This window comes from Oncorhynchus keta, chromosome 17 (assembly GCF_023373465.1).
Source record: "Oncorhynchus keta strain PuntledgeMale-10-30-2019 chromosome 17, Oket_V2, whole genome shotgun sequence".
Taxonomy (NCBI): domain Eukaryota; kingdom Metazoa; phylum Chordata; class Actinopteri; order Salmoniformes; family Salmonidae; genus Oncorhynchus; species Oncorhynchus keta.
This window is the reverse complement of record NC_068437.1, coordinates 2,954,317-2,973,114: the sequence shown is the minus strand read 5'-3', so window position 1 is coordinate 2,973,114 and position 18,798 is coordinate 2,954,317. Positions and strand designations below refer to the sequence as shown.

The window sequence follows — 18,798 nt, the reverse complement described above, 5'->3', positions numbered from 1 at the left end:
GGGTGACTGAAAGACGAACGAGGTCAGTGGCAGTAATGCACCTAATTTATGAAAGTTGCCAATCGCAATATAAAGTCAAGAGAAAAAAAAGCCTAGGAGGAGAGATAACCGTTTTATGTGTGGATTAATTGTCCAAGTAGAAGACCTTGTGCATTTCAGGTAAAATAACAACTCAATGTTTATATCCCAGGACGAATTAGCTAGCAACAGCAAGCTAGCGAGCTAAATTGCAATAAATATTTAACGTTTTTCGACCTGTCCCCAAATTAATATAATTGGTTCAAAGTTTGTTTTGGTATTTTAACCTGCGTGTCATGATCACATTTGGTGTGGGGGGACAAAATACATTTATGCACAATGGCGCGCATCTCATTTTACAGATGCGATGGATAATTGGGGATCATTTAATATTCCCATATTTTGTTGTTCAGTGAAATCATGTGAAGTGAACTCATTTAAAAAGTTCAACTCAGAAATAAAAACAATTTAGTTACATTTGAAGGATTTAAATAATTTGCCATGTCTACTTATGATAAGGTAAAATGTTATGTTTGTCTCCATAAGATATGGTAAATATATCCAATGCAAAAAACATCACATTTAAAATGGTATTAATATTGATTTGCATATTTCCGTTAATTCGCATATATTCCCACGTTAAGTTTCCACCTCTGAATATTCCCCAAAATGTGCAGAGTCCAATAGCGACAAGCTTTACACCACTCCAGCCGACGCTTGGCATTGCGCATTGTGATTTTAGGCGTGTGTGCAGCTGTTTCGCCATGGACAACCATTTCATGAAGCTCCCGACGAACAGTTATTGTGCCGACGTTACTTCCAGAGGCAGTTTGGAACTCGGCAGTGAGTGTTGAAACTGAGAAAATACCATTTTTTACAAGCAACGCTCTACAGCAGTCTGCGGTCCCATTCTGTGAGCTTAAGTGGCCTACCACTTTGCGGCTGAGCCATTGTTGCTCCTAGACGCTTCCAATCCACAACAACAGCACTTACAGTTTACTGGGACAGCTCTAGCAGGGCAGAAATTTGACTAACTGACTTGTTGGAAAGGTAGCATCCTATGACGGTGCCACATTGAAAGTCACTGAGCTCTTCAGTAAGGCCATTATAGACAAACATTGGAAGTATAGAGATTGCATGGCTGTGTGCTCAATTTTATACACCGGTCAGCAACGGGTGTGGCTGAAATAGCCAAATCCACTAATTTCAAGTGGTGTCCACGTACACAAAGTATATGTTTTACCATTTAGAAATGAAATTACTTCATGCATTTAGTCCCCCCCACTACTACACAAAACCAGGGAACTCATCAAGAGGGTCCTCCAAGAAGTGTTCCTGCAGGTGTTACTTTTGCCTGCAATTCAGATCTTCTGCCATAGTGTAGCAGGGCTTTAGGTCAACAACATGCACCTTCCTGACATCTTCCCCGTTTCCTCCAAAGAGACCAAGTAGTTCACCGGGCCCAACTTCTGCACCACAAAGAAATGACCTTTCCATCTCCTAGCTTGTTTTGCAGTAAACTGCTTGGACGCCTTTGACAGATGAGAACGGATCAGACATGAGACTCGGGTGGGAAACACACGTCTCGCCTGTTTGTCATAGTTTATGAGCTGTCGTTGTTTGGCTCGCAAGGTATGGTGGTGGTGGACTGCATCAAATGCTGGGCAGTCAGATGAAACGGGGGAACTTTGCAAGACTCATCGGATCTTCTAGTGGTCTTCCCAGGTGGAGTTTGGCGGGAGTGACCCCAAAATGCTGCGGTCCAGGAGACTTCAATGCAAAGTGAAACTACGGAAGATGCTGATCCCACCTTGTATGCTGGTCCCCCAAGAATGAAGCAATCATCCCCTTCGGGGTGCGGTTTACCCTCTCGTCAGGTTGGTCTGAGGATGACAGGCAGTGGTCAGCTTAGCAACTACACCCCAGTAGGTACAGAGTTCTTTGTAGATTCCTGACATGAACTGGGGACCTCGGGTCAGAGAGAATGTGGTCTGGAATCATGAATCTGGTAAAGACCTCCATTCGCAGAATTAGAGCAATGGTGGAAGCAGTGGCTTTGCGGAGTGGAAACAACGTAGTAGTCCACAACCACCAATAAGAATTAATTCCTGGTTCACCGCCTGGGAGGAAAATTCCCAGCATTTCTTTGGGATGGTTCACAACGGTCTGCTGCAGTTTCCCGGCAGGTCTGCCAACGTCTGGTTTGTATTTCTAGCAGACACTGCTGCACAAACATCTTGGTATCGACCCACATGCCTGGCCAGTACACCACCTCATGTAATCTTCGGTCGGTTTTGAAGACTCCAAGATGGCCACTCATGGGGTTGGCATGATAAGCTTGGATCATTTGGTCAGTCAATGTAGAGGGGACTAAGACACAGTAAGGGGTGCACTGAAGTGGCTGTGCCTTCCACACACATAATCCAGAGGAAAATAATAATGCATACACTTAGCGGTAGTGATAGTGCTGCACAATGGATGACAAACGTTGGCAGTCTCTGTAATCTGAGGGCATCTGGTACAACATTCAGTTTTCCTTTGCGATACTCAACGATGAAGTCCAAGTATGATTGACCAGCGAATGAGACAGCTGTTGGTCTTGCCTGATGTCAGAACCCACCGCAGCGTTGGTCTGTGACAATGTTGAAGACCTTGGACTCCAAATAGTAGCTCCATTTCTCCAGAGCCCAGACCACAGCGAGGCACTCCCGTTCATTTGTTGACAAATTCCTCTTGGCGCAATTCAGGGTTAGACTTGCATAGGCAAGAACTTCTTCTGTTCCAGATCCTGTTGGTTGAGCAAAGACTCCTCCGAGTCCTGTTTGACTTGCATCTGTGTACACTAGGAAATTAGCATTCAGCTTAGGATGTCCAAGCACTGGAGGAGCAATGAGACTGTTTTTGAGTGCTTCAAATGCAGGAGTCCATTGGAACTTCACCCCCTTCTTCTTAAGGTGATTGAGTGGTTCAGCTAACTTTGAAAAGTCAAGCACAAACCTGAGGTACCATCAAGCCATACCCAGGAAGCTCTGAACAGCCATCAGGGATGTGGGAATTGGGAGCCCCTGCACTGCTGCAACTTTGACTGGATCTGCATGGATACCTTCTGCATTAATTACATGACAAAGGAACTTGAGTTCAGGCAAGCAGAAATGACACTTCAAGTTCAGGGTCAAAGCTGCAGATGATCAGTGACAGAGGAATAGATAATGTCATCCAGATACACAATTTTCCCCCCTCAGATCTCCCAGGGCAGTCTCCATCAGCCTTTGGAAGGTTGCTGGAGTGTTCTCCAAACCAAAAGGCATGCATTTGAATGAGTACAAACCAGCTGGGGAGATGAACACAATCTTGTTCTGAACGGCGGGATTCATTGCCACCTGCCAATATCCGATGTTAAGATCCAGATTACTAAAGAAGGAATAAGGACAACTAGAGAAGCCCATCTGGAAAAGGAAGGTTCCACAACTACAGTCGCCAACATACTCTCAAGCTGTTCATTGAGAAATCAGGGTTAACAGGGTTACATAAAAAAATAATTTAAAAATTCTGACAGCTCATTCAATGTCTCCATAGTAGACTGTGTAAACCTGTGTGAAGTTAGCCACAATACTGAAATTTGCGGTTCAAAATCTAAATGTATTAGTCGAGTACACATTTGCTATTGCAGGTGTAGCAAAATGCTATGTTCCTAGCTAACAGTGCAGGAATATCTAACAACAACAATAAACATTACACCCCCCCCCCCAAAAAAAAGTATTTAACAAAAGTAGAAATATTAGAACGAGCAATGTCAGAGTCTGGAATATAAATATATGATTGTCCATAATGTCAGTACAAACAGTATATGAATAGAAAAGGTGTACATAGGATGAGCCTTGACCAGAATAGAGTATCAGTCAGAAGTTTGGACACACCTACACATTCAATGGTTTTTCTTTATTTTTTTACTATTTTCTACATTGTAGAATAATAATTAAGACATCAAAACTACAAAAAAAAACATATGGAATCATGTAGTAACCAGCAAAAAAAGGGTTAAACAAATCCAAATATATTTGTATTTGAGATTCTTCATAGTAACCACCCTTTGCCTTGATGACAGCTTTGCACAATCTTGGCATTCTCTCAACCAGCTTCATGTGGTAGTCACCTGGAATGCATTTCAATTAACAGGTGTGCCTTGTTAAAAATGATTTTGCTGAATTTCTTTCCTTCTTAATGCGTTTGAGCCAATCAGTTGTGTTGTGACAAGGTAGGGGTGGTATACTGAAGATGGTCTTTTACAAAATAGGGCTAAATCCATATTATGGCAAGAACATCTCAAATAAGCAAAGAGAAACGACGGTCCATCATTACTTTAAGACATGAAGGTCAGTCAATACGGAACATTTCAAGAACTTTGAAAGTTTCTTCAAGTGCAGTCACAAAAACCATCAAGCGCTATGATGAATCTGGCTCTCATGAGGACCGCCACAGGAAAGGAAGACCCAGTGTTACCTCTGCTGCAGAGGAAAAGTTCATTAGAGTTAGCAGCCTCAGAAATGGCAGCCCAAATAAATGCTTCAGAGTTCAAGTAACAGACATCTCAACATCAACTGTTCAGAGGAAACTGCTCTGAATCAAGCCTTCATGATCAAATTGCTGCAAAGAAACCACTACTAAAAGGATGCCAATAAGAAGAAGTAACTTGCTTGGGCCAAGAAACACAAGCAATGAACATTAGACTGGCCTCCCGGGTGGCGCAGAGGTTAAGGGCGCTGTACTGCAGTGCCAGCTGTGCCATCAGAGTCCCTGGGTTCGCGCCCAGGCTCTGTCGTAACCAGGAGGTCCGTGGGGCGACGCACAATTGGCCTAGCGTCGTCCGGGTTAGGGAGGGCTTGGTCGGTAGGGATGTCCTCGTCTCATCGCGCACCAGCGACTCCTGTGGCAGGCCGGGCGCAGGGAGCGCTAATCAAGGTTGCCAGGTGCACGGTGTACCCTCCGACACATTGGTGCGGCTGGCTTCTGGGTTGGATGCGCACTGTGTTAAGAAGCAGTACGGCTGGTTGGGTATCGGAGGACGCATGACTTTCAACCTTCGTCTCTCCCGAGCCCCTACGGGAGTTGTAGCGATAAGACAAGATAGTAGCTACTACAACAATTGGATACCACGAAATTAGGGAGAAAAAAAATGGGTAAAAATTTTTTTTTTTAAAGAACACCATTTCCAATTAGACTGGTGGAAATCTGTCCTTTGGTCAGATGAGTCCAACTTTGAGATTTTTGGTTCCAACTGTTAAGTCTTTGTGAGATGCCGGGTAGGATGATCTCTCCATGTGTGGTTCCCACCGTGAAGCATGGAGGAGGTCTGATGGTGCTTTGCTGGTGACACTGATTTATTTAGAATTCAAGGCACACTTAACCAGCAGGGCTACGACAGCATTCTGCAGCGATACGCCCTCCCATCTGGTTTGTGCTTAGTGGGACTATCATTTGTTTTTCAACAGGACAATGACCCAACACACCTCCAGGCTGTGTAAGGGTTATTTGACCAAGAAGGAGAGTGATGGAGTGCTGCATCAAATGACCTGGCCTCCAGAATCACCAGACCTCAACCAAATTGAGATGGTTTGGGATGAGTTGAACCGCAGCGTGAAGGAAAAGTAACCAACAAGTGCTCAGCATATGTGGGAACTCCTTCAAGACTGTTGGAAAAGCATTCCAGGTGAAGCTGGTTGAGAGAATGTCAAGAGTGTGCAAAGCTGTCAAGGCAAAAGGTGGCTACTTTGAAGAATATGAAATATTTACATTTGTTTAACACTTTTTTGGTTACTACATGATTCCATGTGTGTTATTTTGTAGTTTTGAGGCAGTCAGTCACATTTGGGGATGTTTTTTTCTCACCCTGTTCAGAGAAATGAGTCATTGAAGTTGTTAGCTTCATGTCCCATCCTACATCCTGATATCACCAAGTTCTGACCACTAGGTGGTGTTGCTATTATGATGTGATTATTTGTTTTTAAAGAATCACCCCATATTAAAGGGATAGTTCACCCAAATGACATATTGTTTTCCTTACTATGCAAGCAGTATATGGAGAAGGTATGACAACGACCCATTTTGTTTACCTGGAAACTGTTTAAAAATGATAACTTTTCAAGACAATGGTACAATATTAGCATGTCTGGGCTTCATACCCAAATCTATAAGTAACATCATTGAGTTACACAATCAATTGTAAGATACTTCTGGATGATTTGGACATGAAGCATGAAAATGCTAATATACTGTAGGTACCATTGATTTGAGCCACAAATACTAAATAGTTACAATTTGAAACAGTGGACAACAAAACAAAATGGTTAACATGTCATTTGGGTGAATTATCCCTTTAACATTGTTAGCATTGCTGTCTTTTTTATTTGATTTTTATTGTAAAAAATCTTTAAAACATGGGGGAGGGGTTTATCAGCTTCTTTTTTTTTTAGAAATAATAAGGAATAACTCATCTGAAACTGGATCAGTCAAATGACTTACGCACAGGAGCACGCACCAACAACCTTCACTTGTGCATTGAGCGTGGGAAATGCGCTTTACAAATAAATGATTATACCAATGCAATTATGCAGACTAATAGATCCACAGTGGGATTTTAAATGTTTCTTAACTGTTCTGTTTTATCAAATTAATAAAGAATGTATTTTTAAGTTATATAACAAGACTTTTATTTTGACAGCTCATTCACAATCCTGCTTCAATAGTTTCAGATTGGTAAACACGAGAGTAAAATTAAGTTTAGTAACTTATTCTTCAGTAAATTTAATAGACTTAGGCCTACAGAAGGCTACGCATGCATCTGGTCTATTCCTCATCTTTTGCATTATTAGACTACAGTGGGCAACTGTGCATTACTGTAAACAAGAAGAGAAATAAGAGACTCACCTCTTTGAAAGGCGTAAACGCTATCTTTATGTTGACAGGTCAAGACTACTACAGTCCAACTGAACACCTGCTCGCTTGACATGTTGACGTATTTATGAAAACAATATATCTTCCAATTGAGCCACGAAAGTAGTCTACTGTCTTCATACACGGAACATTTAGCCTGATTTACCAATCTAAACTAAAACGCCATTGGCGGAAAGTAACAGGAAGCAAACATTACGTCCATGCAAACAATGAACCCGTTCAACCAAGGCAATAGCTAAAGAGACTACACTGTGCTATTCTTGCAACAATGTAGCTCTCGAATGAGTGGAGACCGCAAAATCAATCGTTTGCGCGACCAGTTCTTCTTCTTTGATGAGGTTTAACGGCGGTTGACATCCAATAAATGTTGATTACCGCCACCTACTAGACTGGAGTATAACTCCCTTATTCTTTGCATATTTTTTTTTCTACTCCACCCCCCAAAAAAAAATAATAATAAAACAAATACCCTACCATCTAACACTACACTCACAATTAATAATAATAAATACCATACTCCACTATTTAAATCTATTTAGTCCAAATTAAGGCCAACAGCCTGAGAGGATGGGACACCACCACTCAACACACACTGTGACTCTTCTGATGTCAAGTCTCGCACACCCAAACACCTCTCTGCAGTTGCCACCACAACCTCTATTTTCTGCAACTTTACATTCCATCCCTGCAGTACAGTTGATGAACATAAATGCCATAAATGCCCAAAATCAAATCTTACTGAAACATAGACCACCAGTCAAAAGTTTGGACACACCTACTCATTCAAGGGTGTTTCTGTATTTTTACTATTTAATACATTGTAGAATAATAGTGAAGACATGAAAACTATGAAATTGCACATATGGAATCATGTATTAACCAAAACAGTTTTGTTTTAAAGTGTTAAACAAATAATAACATATTTTATATTTGATATTCTTCAAAGTAGCCACCCTTTGCCTTGATTGCAGCTTTGCACAGTCTTGGCATTCTTTCAACCGGCTTCACCTGGAATGGATTTCCTACATGATGAGCAATTGGCTGCTTTTCCTTCACTCTGTGGTCCAACTCATCCCAAATCATCTCAATTGGGTTGAGGTCGGGTGATTGTGGAGGCCAGGTCATCTGATGCAGCACTCCATCTCTCTCATTCTAGGTCAAATAGCCCTTACACAGCCCGGAGGTGTGTTGAGTCATTGTCCTGTTCAAAAACAAATGATAATCCCACTAAGTGCAAACCAGATGGGATTTCGTATCACTGCAGAATTCTGTGGTAGCCATGCTGGTTAAGTAAGCCTTGAATTCTAAATAAATCACAGACAGTGTCACCAGCAGAGCACCCCCATCCCATCACACATCCTTCTCCATGCTTCACGGTGGGAACCACACTTGTGGAGATCATCCATTCACCTACTCTGCGTCTCACAAAGACATGGCAGTTGGAACCAAAAATCTCAAATTTGGACTCATCATTGCTCATTGCTCGTGTTTTCATAAATTCTTAGAGTGTTTGGGAATGACATATACTATAGCATTTGTGAAAGTTCTAGAGCAATATAGAGTGGGAACGCGGCCGTGAGCTTTGACAATTAATAGGCACTGAATTAAATAAAACCTAATGAAAACAAAATACACTTGAATGGATTTTACATTGAATGGATTTTACATTCACTTTTACATTTGGGAACTTTACAGTCCTATTGATCAAACAACAATAACAAGGTGTGCTATCTTTCCCTATATGCACATCATCAACAACAAGATCAACACAGTCAGACTAGTGCTCTGAAATCGGAGTATATAAATCAAATCAAATTTGATTTGTCACATACACATGGTTAGCAGATGTTAATGCGAGTGTAGCGAGTGAAGTGCTTGTGCTTCTAGTTCCGACAATGCAGTAATAACCAACGAGTAATCTAACAATTTCACAACAACTACCTTATACACACAAGTGGGATAAAGAATATGTACATAAAAATATATGAATGAGTGATGGTACGGAACAGCATAGGCAAGATGCAGTGGATGGTATAGTATATACATATGAGATGAGTAATGTAGGGTATGTAAACATATAAAGTGGCTAGTGATACTTGTATTACATAAAGATGGCAAGATGCAGTAGATGGTGTAGAGTACAGTATATACAGTGGGGCAAAAAAGTATTTAGTCAGCCACCAATTGTGCAAGTTCCCCCACTTAAAGAGATGAGAGAGGCCTGTAATTTTCATCATAGGTACACTTCAACTGTGACAGACAAAATGAGGAGAAAAAAATCCAGAAAATCACATTGTAGGATTTTTTATGAATTTATTTGCAAATTTTGGTGGAAAATAAGTATTTGGTCAATAACAATACTTTGTTATATACCCTTTGTTGGCAATGACAGAGGTCAAACGTTTTCTGTAAGTCTTCACAAGGTTTTCACACACTGTTGCTGGTATTTTGGCCCATTCCTCCATGCAGATCTCCTCTAGAGCAGTGATGTTTTGGGGCTGTTGCTGGGCAACACGGACTTTCAACTCCCTCCAAATATTTTCTATGGGGTTGAGATCTGGAGACTGGCTAGGCCACTCCAGGACCTTGAAATGCTTCTTACGAAGCCACTCCTTCGTTGCCCGGGCGGGATCATTGTCATGCTGAAAGACCCAGCCACGTTTCATTTTCAATGCCCTTGCTGATGGAAGGAGGTTTTCACTCAAAATCTTACGATACATGGCCCCATTCATTCTTTCCTTTACACGGATCAGTCGTCCTGGTCCCTTTGCAGAAAAACAGCCCCAAAGCATGATGTTTCCACCCCCATGCTTCACAGTAGGTATGGTGTTCTTTGGATGCAACTCAGCATTCCTCCAAACACGACGAGTTGAGTGTTAACCAAAAAGTTATATTTTGGTTTCATCTGACCATATGACATTCTCCCAATCGTCTTCTGGATCATCCCAATGCTCTCTAGCAAACTTCAGTCGGACCTGGACACGCCTGACACTGCAGGATTTGAGTCCCTGGTGGCGTAGTGTGTTACTGATGGTAGGCTTTGTTACTTTGGTCCCAGCTCTCTGCAGGTCATTCACTAAGTCCCCCCGTTTGGTTCTGGGAGTTTTGCTCACCGTTCTTGTGATCATTTTGCCCCCACGGGGTGAGATGTTGTGTGGAGCCCCAGATCGAGGGAGATTATCAGTCGTCTTGTATGTCTTCCATTTCCTAATAATTGCTCCCACAGTTGATTTCTTCAAACCAAGCTGCTTACCTATTGCAGATTCAGTCTTCCCAGCCTGGTGCAGGTCTTCAGTTTTGTTTCTGGTTTCCTTTGACAGCTCTTTGGTCTTGGCCATAGTGGAGTTTGGAGTGGGACTGTTTGAGGTTGTGGACAGGTGTCTTTTATACTGATAACAAGTTCAAACAGGTGCCATTAATACAGGTAACTCCCCATCCCGGATCCGGGATCGTGACTACGGCTCAAGCTCATTACCATAACGCACAATGCGAAAAAATATTCCTAAAAATATTTAACCTCCACACATTAACAAGTACAATAGGGGTCTGAATACTTTACGAATGTACTGTATGTGAACATGCTTGTTAACAACTTTGCAGTAGATTTTCTAGTAGATACGGGTGCTGAAGTCACTGCATTGCCCACTTCTTATGCAAAACATATATTTACTGAGTACACTGGCAAGAAGATGAGAGCAACAAGGGGTGGGGGGCTGGGGGAGACAGATATGAAACAGACCAAACCATTATCAGTTTCTATTGATCCAATTAAGATTGATGCAGAGGTGTGAATAGGCTCCTTTGAACAACCTATTTTAGGCCTTGATGTTATTATGCAACTTTACTCTACACATCTTTGAAGGAAAGGTGACATGGCGAATTAGATAACTGCAGGGCTCTACAGTTCAGAGCCATCCTATTTAGACTACAAAGAAAAAGGAGCGTGGAATTTTGGATCCAGGGCGCTTGACAGGTGTTGCCCCACCGTGCACAAAACAATATCCCATCATCAGGGAAGCTATGGCCGCTACTAAAGAAGTGATTAGAGATCTGTGTGACATGGGTATTGTTGAAAAGACACACTGCCTCTAATTGTCCGGTATGGCCAGTGAGGGAATCAAATGGTGACTGGCGGGTGATGGTGGACTACAGGAATGCAAATTAATCTCAAAGTTCACTCCAATGGTGGCTAACCCCTCAACCATTCTTTCCTCTTTGTCACCTGGTCACTCTGTGTTCTCGGTCATTGATATGGCTTTCTTTTTCTGTGGATAGTCAGCAGTATCAATGGACTAGGACTCCTATGGGCCTTCATAATAGTTCTTCAAATTTACCATCAAGCACTTCATCGACATCTCCAAGATCTCCCTCCGATGTCATCTGTTTTCATAAGATAGGTTGATGATATATTGTCGACTGCACAAGATGAGGCAACACATGCCAAGGACCTAAAATCACTGTTTGACCACTTGCATGCCAAAGGCCTAAAGCTAGCCCTGATAAAGCCCAACTCATGCAATCACAGGTTATCTACCTCGGTCAACTGGTCTCGCAGGGAAAAAGATAGCTGACACAAAGTCGTACTGCCGCCATACAAGCCGCCAAGGAACCCACTACTATTAAAGAACGCAGCTCCTTCATGGGCTTGTGCAACTACAACAAATGCTGCATGGTCTCCTTTTCCGAAATTGCACAATCCCTTAACGACCTCCTCAAGGGAGACCCCGATTCAAAAGACCTTGTAGTCTTCACGGAAGAACAGAAAGAGGTTTTTGGCAAGCTTAAACTAGCTCTGTCATCAGTTCCGACTTTAGCCATTCCGGACTCAGGCCAACCGTTCACCCTCCTTGTGGCTGAAAAATATGGCACATGACCTCAGTGCTGACACAACACCATGGTGATTGTCAGAAACCTGTAGGCTACTATTAGAAGAAACTAGATGATGTGGCATTGGGGTTGGCCCTAAGGCACTACATCTCAGTGCAAGAGGCGTCATTACAGTCCCTGGTTAGAATCCAGGCTGTATCACATCCGGCCGTGATTGGGTGTTCCATAGGGCGGCGCACAATTGGCACAGCATCGTCCGAGTTTGGCCGGGGTAGGCTGTCATTGTAAATTAGAATTTGTTCTTAACTGACTTGTCTAGTTAAATAAAGGTTACACAGGACCAAAATGGGAAGGTCCTTATCAAATTTTGCTCATACTGTAACGAGGTCAGCAGTGAAAGTCCAGGGCAAATCACGATGGATACATGTCATTCATTGCAAGGTTGTCCATTTTGACGACAAAGCGGAGCCTGGAGAATAAAGACCTGATTGATTAGCAATCGGGGGGCGATCTCGAATGAAAAAGCATCGATCAGAACCTGATAAGCTTCTATGTTGTACACCGCAGTTATCATATTAGGGATATCTAGGTAAAATGTCAACTTTTTCCTGAAAATCAGGAGAATTAGGGAGGTGTAAGTGAAATAACCATTTCTCCTGAAACCAGTACATGTTCACTTATCAATTAGCTAGTCTAATATCAGAATTGGGCTGCCTGTGTTAACGCAGCCAGTGTGGCTCAGCATAAGCCCATGTAAAAGACACAGGAGGCTGCTGAGAGGAGGGCGGCACATAATAATGGCCGGAACGGAGCGAATGGAATGGCATCAAACACATGGAAACCATGTGTTTGATGTATTTAATACCGTTAGACTAATTCCGCTCCAGTCGTTACCACGAGCCCGTCCACCCCAATTAGCTGCCACCAACTTTCTTTGGTAGAACAGGGGTCTCCAAACCTGTTCCTGGATATTTTCCCTCTATGTTTTTGTTCCAACTCCAATTGTAACTAACCTGGTTCAGCTTATCAACCAGATAATTAAAATCAGGTGTTCTAGATTAGGGTTTGAGTGAAAAACCTACAGGACTGTTGCTCTCCAGGATCAGGTTTGGAGAGCCATGACATAGAACCACCATAAAATAAATATGCTACTTTTCTATCAATCTTTGAAATGTGTATTCCCTATTTATTTAAGCTGTACGGGGCTCTGTAGCATCAAAGAGATGCTAGACATTCAGATAGCCAAGGTTGGTTGAAAATTCTCAGTTCTCAGTACACCAAACAGTACCTATCCTGTAACTCCCAGTAATGGATACCAGAAATCTTTGGCTAAATCACATTATCTGGGGTAACAATCTGTAGCTAAGAGAACTGGTCATCACAGCAGATGATGGGAGAGGTGGTCATGCTGAAATTGCCATTCCAAAGAAACATATAGTAAGTTCAGGGAATACTTGTAAAGGTGTGGGAGGCGTGTTGTCAGGATCAGACTGCCATTCAGCTCCTCATGAGAAATGTTTCCACACATTTTTTGGGGGCACTGAACAAATTTCAGGCTTGTGTGCAAACTTCCAGGTTGTAAAAATTCTGTACAACTTCCAACATCTGTTTACTATGAACACTGAGGTTTACCCACTTTATGTTACAGTTTCAGACCGTGGTTAAGTAGGCTACTTGATCATAATTTAGTCCTACCAGAGCGGCCTACCATCACAAACAATGGAGAAAATACATCCCATAACATTTTGACATGGAAATAGCTGTTCTGTCATTCAGCCTACAGTAGCAGCCAAAGTATGGTGTTCAATGTAGGCCTACATTCCATGAGACTTTTGAAGAAAAACATGCATGGCTTCACATGAACCTGTTTATCCACGTGTCCTTCAGACAAGGAAGTGACTGAAAATGTTGTTGTGTTTGATGCAAGAAACCACTTTACAAAATAAAAGGCATTATTATTCCCATACCATTAGTACAGAGAATCAGACAAATTATGCTACCCTCTGCCTATTGGCTATTTAGCATATTCAAGCCTTTCTCAAAATACAACATTACCCCTTTAAGACAAAAACAGTAGTTTACCTGACTGATTTAAAAAAAAATGTCTAGCAACGCTGACATTTTGTGCTGTTGTAGGAAGCAATCACTCCCCCATTGCTGACTATAAATTATTATTTTTAGATGGGCTAATAAGTCATTAACTAACAAATATGAACAAATGTGCACATGTGGCTATACGCAGCTTGTTTACTCGCGACCACTCATGCCGTAAACAGTCCAGTTCAAAGTGAATGGCACAGATCCATATATGGCAATGGTCTATTTGCTTATAGGCCTACCGAAGCTCTGATTGAATACCCCACATTGGCTGAATGGTGCTTGTCAATGCATTAGAATCATCCTCCAATGTGTTATGCCTACTACAAAATGTCTTGCATAGTTAGTTTTGCATACTAAGTCTTGGAAAAGTTTGTTTAGGTATGTTCCATTGAAAGTTGCTAATATTGTGTTGATTCATCACAATTCTCACAGTAAATGGAAAGGTTTTTATCACATTTTAGTGTTAAGAGGGAAAACTCTAGAAACTCTATAAAGTTGAGTGATGTTCAATCTTGTGGTTCTCTGCGTGGTTTCTTCTGTGTGGCAGTCCCGGGGTACATTGGTGGGGGAAGGGAAGTGGTGTCCATGGCTCTATTTCAACTTCAGGAATAACAGGAATAATGAAGCTAATTTAATGTAGGTAGGCCATTTACTGGCCTCACATTTCAGGTGGCGCTTTAAAAGTTGGATGCGATCCACCATCCCAATCCCAAAGAAGAAGAAGAAGAAGCAAGAGCAGCACAGACCCTGAGGTAAAATGGCAAGAAAGATAGTGAAAGTGGATGTTGGGTTCGAATCAAACAGCACGTTGAGCAAATTTGGTGAAGACAAATGTTCTGAATGGACAAACAGGAGTATCAAAAACTGGAACAAAAGGGAAATTGTCTAAAATTGGAGGATAATGAATCGCTTCTTGTTGGGATGCTTTTGTTCAGTAAGGATGCATATGTGGGAGACCCGTTTCAGGTGTTGAAAATGGTGAAGTATGCACTGGGGAAAGTCTGTCAGTGACCAGGAGCAGTCTTATTTAGATGAATTGTATTGCTGAAGAACAGAGGAAGACTGCAGTGAGCCTCAAAAGAATACGAGCAACATGGGTTTTGTGTTTCTAACTTCGGAGTAGAGCACCCATCAGAGTCATCTCAGGGGTGACGACAGATGTTCAGGTTGAATACCTGAATAGAATTCCCAGAGTAGTGGTGCCTGGCGTCTGACCCTCTGGGGGAATGGAGAAAAAGAAGAAAGTCTGTATGTCCTGTTGTTTTTTGATAAAGAACAAATACCAACGCATGTGAAGCTTGGTTATGTAGGATACGCTGTAAGAGCTTTCGTCCCAAAACCAATTGCAGTGGAAGAATTGTAAAGAATTTGTCCATGTTTCAAGGGTGTGCAGACGGACAGAGTATATTGAAGAACTGTGGGTAGAAGGACGACATTGTTGCAATTGTGGTGGGGCTCATGATCCCGAGTTCCTGGAGTGCCCTGTAAGGGTGAATGAGATTGAAGTGACAAAAGTTAGAGAGGTAAATCGAATCTCCTATGGGGAGGCGATTTAAAATAATTGAGAAAACAAGTGAAGCTAGTGACGATATGGTTGTGGACGCACCACAGCCTGTAATAAAGGTTTGCTGCCAGTCAAAAGATAACCTGTGTGTTAAAAATGTGGATTTTGTGGCGTTCATTGCCACAGTTATAAACTTTATAGCACAAGTCTCAAAGAAGTCTAAGAAACTGGACATTATTGTGGCTGTGGCAGAAAATCTTTTGGGACTTAAGGATTTTATATTTGAAGACTTGCGAGGAGTACTGACGCCAGAAGACCCCCCTTCCCAGGTTCCCCTTGAACCTATGTAGGGATCAGATCGTTTGGTAGTTTCTTTTTGTAGTTTGGTAGTTTTTATTAATTTGTTTATTTTTTTTGGTGAATCTTGTTTCCATCCTGCACAGTAGGTGGCAGGATGCACATTAAATTGTGCGATCGGCAATTTATCGAAGAAGAAGACCTAGCTGGGTTGAAGGTCAACCATCTCTCTTTGCAAGTTCAGCTGAAGGCAACGTTGAAATTCTCAGAATCCCAATGCACGTCCAGAGTGATTGAGGAGAAAGGATTAGCCAGGGGAAAATGACTGCCCTTAAGAGGGCAAGAACAAGATGTACAGTATGTCAGGAGAAGTGCAGTATTATCATAGTGAGACGTATACTTGGAATATGGAGGAGGAATGGAGGGAAAATGAGAGGCAAAGGAGGTTGAAGAAAGATAGTGAGCTTGAATCGGTTAAATATGGAGGAAAAAAAGGATATGTTTTGTTAAAGAAGAATGGTAGAAAGTGTAAGCCGAGTGAGCTGGATGCTGATTTGAGGACAGGAGGAGAAATGGAAGTGAATGAGGGCGAAGTATCGGAGGTGGTAGATGTGGTGAAGTTCTCGAAGCCCGAGGTTTGCACCGAGAGTCAGAATAAAGATGAGTCTGTGACGGTCGGAGTGCACTTTTTGGAAAGATTGAACCCTTGCCTTTTGGCTGATCCATTTGTAGTTTCAGAGTTGGTGAAAACAACTCTACTAGACTTGTCAATGCAGCGGCATTGCAATGAATCTTGTTGATGAATGCTTCACCCTCACAGGCCTGTGTAGGAGTTGGTTGTTTTGATTTAATTTTGTATTATCTCGCCGCCAGCAGCATATCCCACTGCTGGCTTGCTTCTGAATCTAAGCAGTGTTGGTCCCTGGATGGGAGATCAGATTCTGCTGAAAGTAGTGTTGAAGGGCCAGTAGGAGGCACCCTTTCCTCTGGTCTAAAAAAATATATATCCCAATACCCCAGGGCAGTGATTGGGGACATTGCCTTGTGTAGGGTGCTGTCTTTTGGATGGGATGTTAAATGGATGTCCTAACTCTCTGTGATCACTAAAGATCACATGGCACTTATTGTAAGAGTAGGGGTGTTAACCCTGATGTCCTGGCTAAATTCCTAATCTGGCCAGGACCTGGCCCCCATACCATCACGGTCACCTAATCATCCCCAGTTTACAATTGTCTCATTCATCCCCCCTCCTGTCCCCTGTAACTATTCCCCAGGTCGTTGCTGTAAATGAGAATGCGTTCTCAATCAATTTACCTGGTAAAATAAGGGTAAAAAAAAAAAAAATCTCGGGTCCCCCTTCCCGCAATGGAATATATTATTTTTTGTTTCGTTTCAAAACCCTGTACAGTAGGTGGCGGCAAAACGTCCATAGGTGTAATCTGCCATAAAACTCTCAAGAAGAAGAAGACCCTGAGGTAAAGAGAGCAGAATTCGCCACATATCTACGTAGCTATTCTCGTTGGATTTTGTTACATTGTTTGTGTTTCAACAGGAGGTATTGAACAGTGAAATGGTAGAAGCTGTCAGAGGCGTGTTGCTCGTGTCAGAGAAGTTACTGTTTGTGACATTTGATTGTTAGCAACAAATGCTTGGCTAGCTAGCGAGATTCCCACATGTCATGTGGCTCGTTGAGTGGAGGCATTTGACTTAAGGAGAAACAAGCTTATATGAACAGTTTTTTCCGTCGTGGTCGACCATTAATATTCGTCGTTTGGTAGTGTTTTCTGTGTGTGACGTTAGCTGACTAACTACTTGCTGTCGTGTTACCGGGTTTTTGTTGACCATAAAATATGTTTCTGAGGGGCAGCATGCGAACATGCTATCAGCTAGCACGCTAACGTTACTGCTAGCTAACGTTTACTGTCAAATAAGTGTGGCACCGCCCAGAGTTATTTGTGTGGATGCTAGAATTGTCTAGCAGGTAGGCAACTAATGCGTACAGACATAACATGTCAATTTCGTTGTTTTGAGGATCTGGTAATACGACATTTCTCTATTCGCGACACGGTCCGACGTAAAACAGTCTTAGCTAGCTATTTTAGGTATGCTAGCAACGTAGCATGTCAATGTATCATTATTGCCAAAGGCAAGCATAATGCGTGATATTACTGCGCTCTGGAGTCTTGTTGTGTTCCAGTTACTGGAGCAAGCTAGTTCATTTTGATTTCACAATACCTATTAAGGCCGTCACTTTAACTTTACATATTCGATTTCCAGCCAAACAGCAGATCTTAGCTAAGTTATCTTGTCAACTGACAGGCTTGTTTGGTTACTGACAATAGGCTTGTCAGGAACTCTTGGTAGTAGCTACGTTAATTTAACAATGCTAGCAAAGTTACCTAACCACTACTGTTGCACTGCCTATGAACATGGGTAGTTAAAACTATCATTCCAGTAATGTTTCACACAAGCATGCCAAGTTTATTAAGAGCATAAGTCACTTAATTCCCAGATTGACCCCTGTATCTATTTTGCTACAGAGCAGAAGGAGCTGTTACGATGGAGGCCAACAAAGCTGAAGGCAGAGGTATGTTCTGTGTGATCTAATGTGGTGAAGGAATGTGGCAAGTATCTGCTCTGCCCGTGTAAGACCAATTGTATTACTCATAATCAGTTTACTCAAATCAGACAACACTTGTATTTTCAATTCTATGAAAGATAGCTATTTCCTAGTGAGGATTTGATGATACACAATCTGATTTTAAAATATGAAATGAAGATGTAGGAATTAAGTTTATTTCAGCCATTCGGCTGAGTTAGATGAACCTCTCGACTCTGATGGCCTGTTATGGAACAATCATGTCTCAATTTGCCATCTGTTTTATCTGACAGCCTCTGATCTAGGCTGTCATAGGGTCATGGATTTTCCTGCACTGAACCTAACCTCAGCGTCGTGCCAATTATGTCACCTCTGGAAGACAAATACATTTTAAAAGCATCATTCAATTTTATATCTGCATAACATTCCTCTTAGTTGGATGCTGTGGAAATACTTTGTATTTTCTTCCTTTTGATAATAGCTTTTCAGATCCCCTAGGATG

General features: G+C 42.0%; 2 protein-coding genes across 8 annotated transcripts in view; one reads left to right on the top strand and one right to left on the bottom strand.

Moving 5' to 3' along the window:
* The window catches only part of LOC118396293 (L-fucose kinase), a 36,657-nt gene extending 29,361 nt beyond the window's left edge, over positions 1-7,296 (bottom strand). Inside the window, exon 1 of the mRNA XM_035790395.2 lies at positions 6,943-7,296. Coding sequence (XP_035646288.1) covers positions 6,943-7,024 — 82 coding nt within the window. The 5' untranslated portion in view covers positions 7,025-7,296. The remainder of the gene's footprint in view (positions 1-6,942) is intronic.
* Positions 7,297-17,052: 9,756 nt separating this feature from the next.
* nap1l4a (nucleosome assembly protein 1-like 4a) overlaps positions 17,053-18,798 on the top strand; it is a 71,364-nt gene continuing 69,618 nt past the window's right edge. For 3 of the 7 annotated variants that reach the window (XM_035790386.2, XM_035790387.2, XM_035790388.2), the window contains exons 1-2: positions 17,053-17,172; positions 18,238-18,284. In XM_035790386.2, coding sequence (XP_035646279.1) covers positions 17,063-17,172; positions 18,238-18,284 — 157 coding nt within the window. In that variant the 5' untranslated portion in view covers positions 17,053-17,062. The other 4 variants (XM_035790391.2, XM_035790393.2, XM_035790390.2 and 1 more) reach the window with 4 other exon arrangements.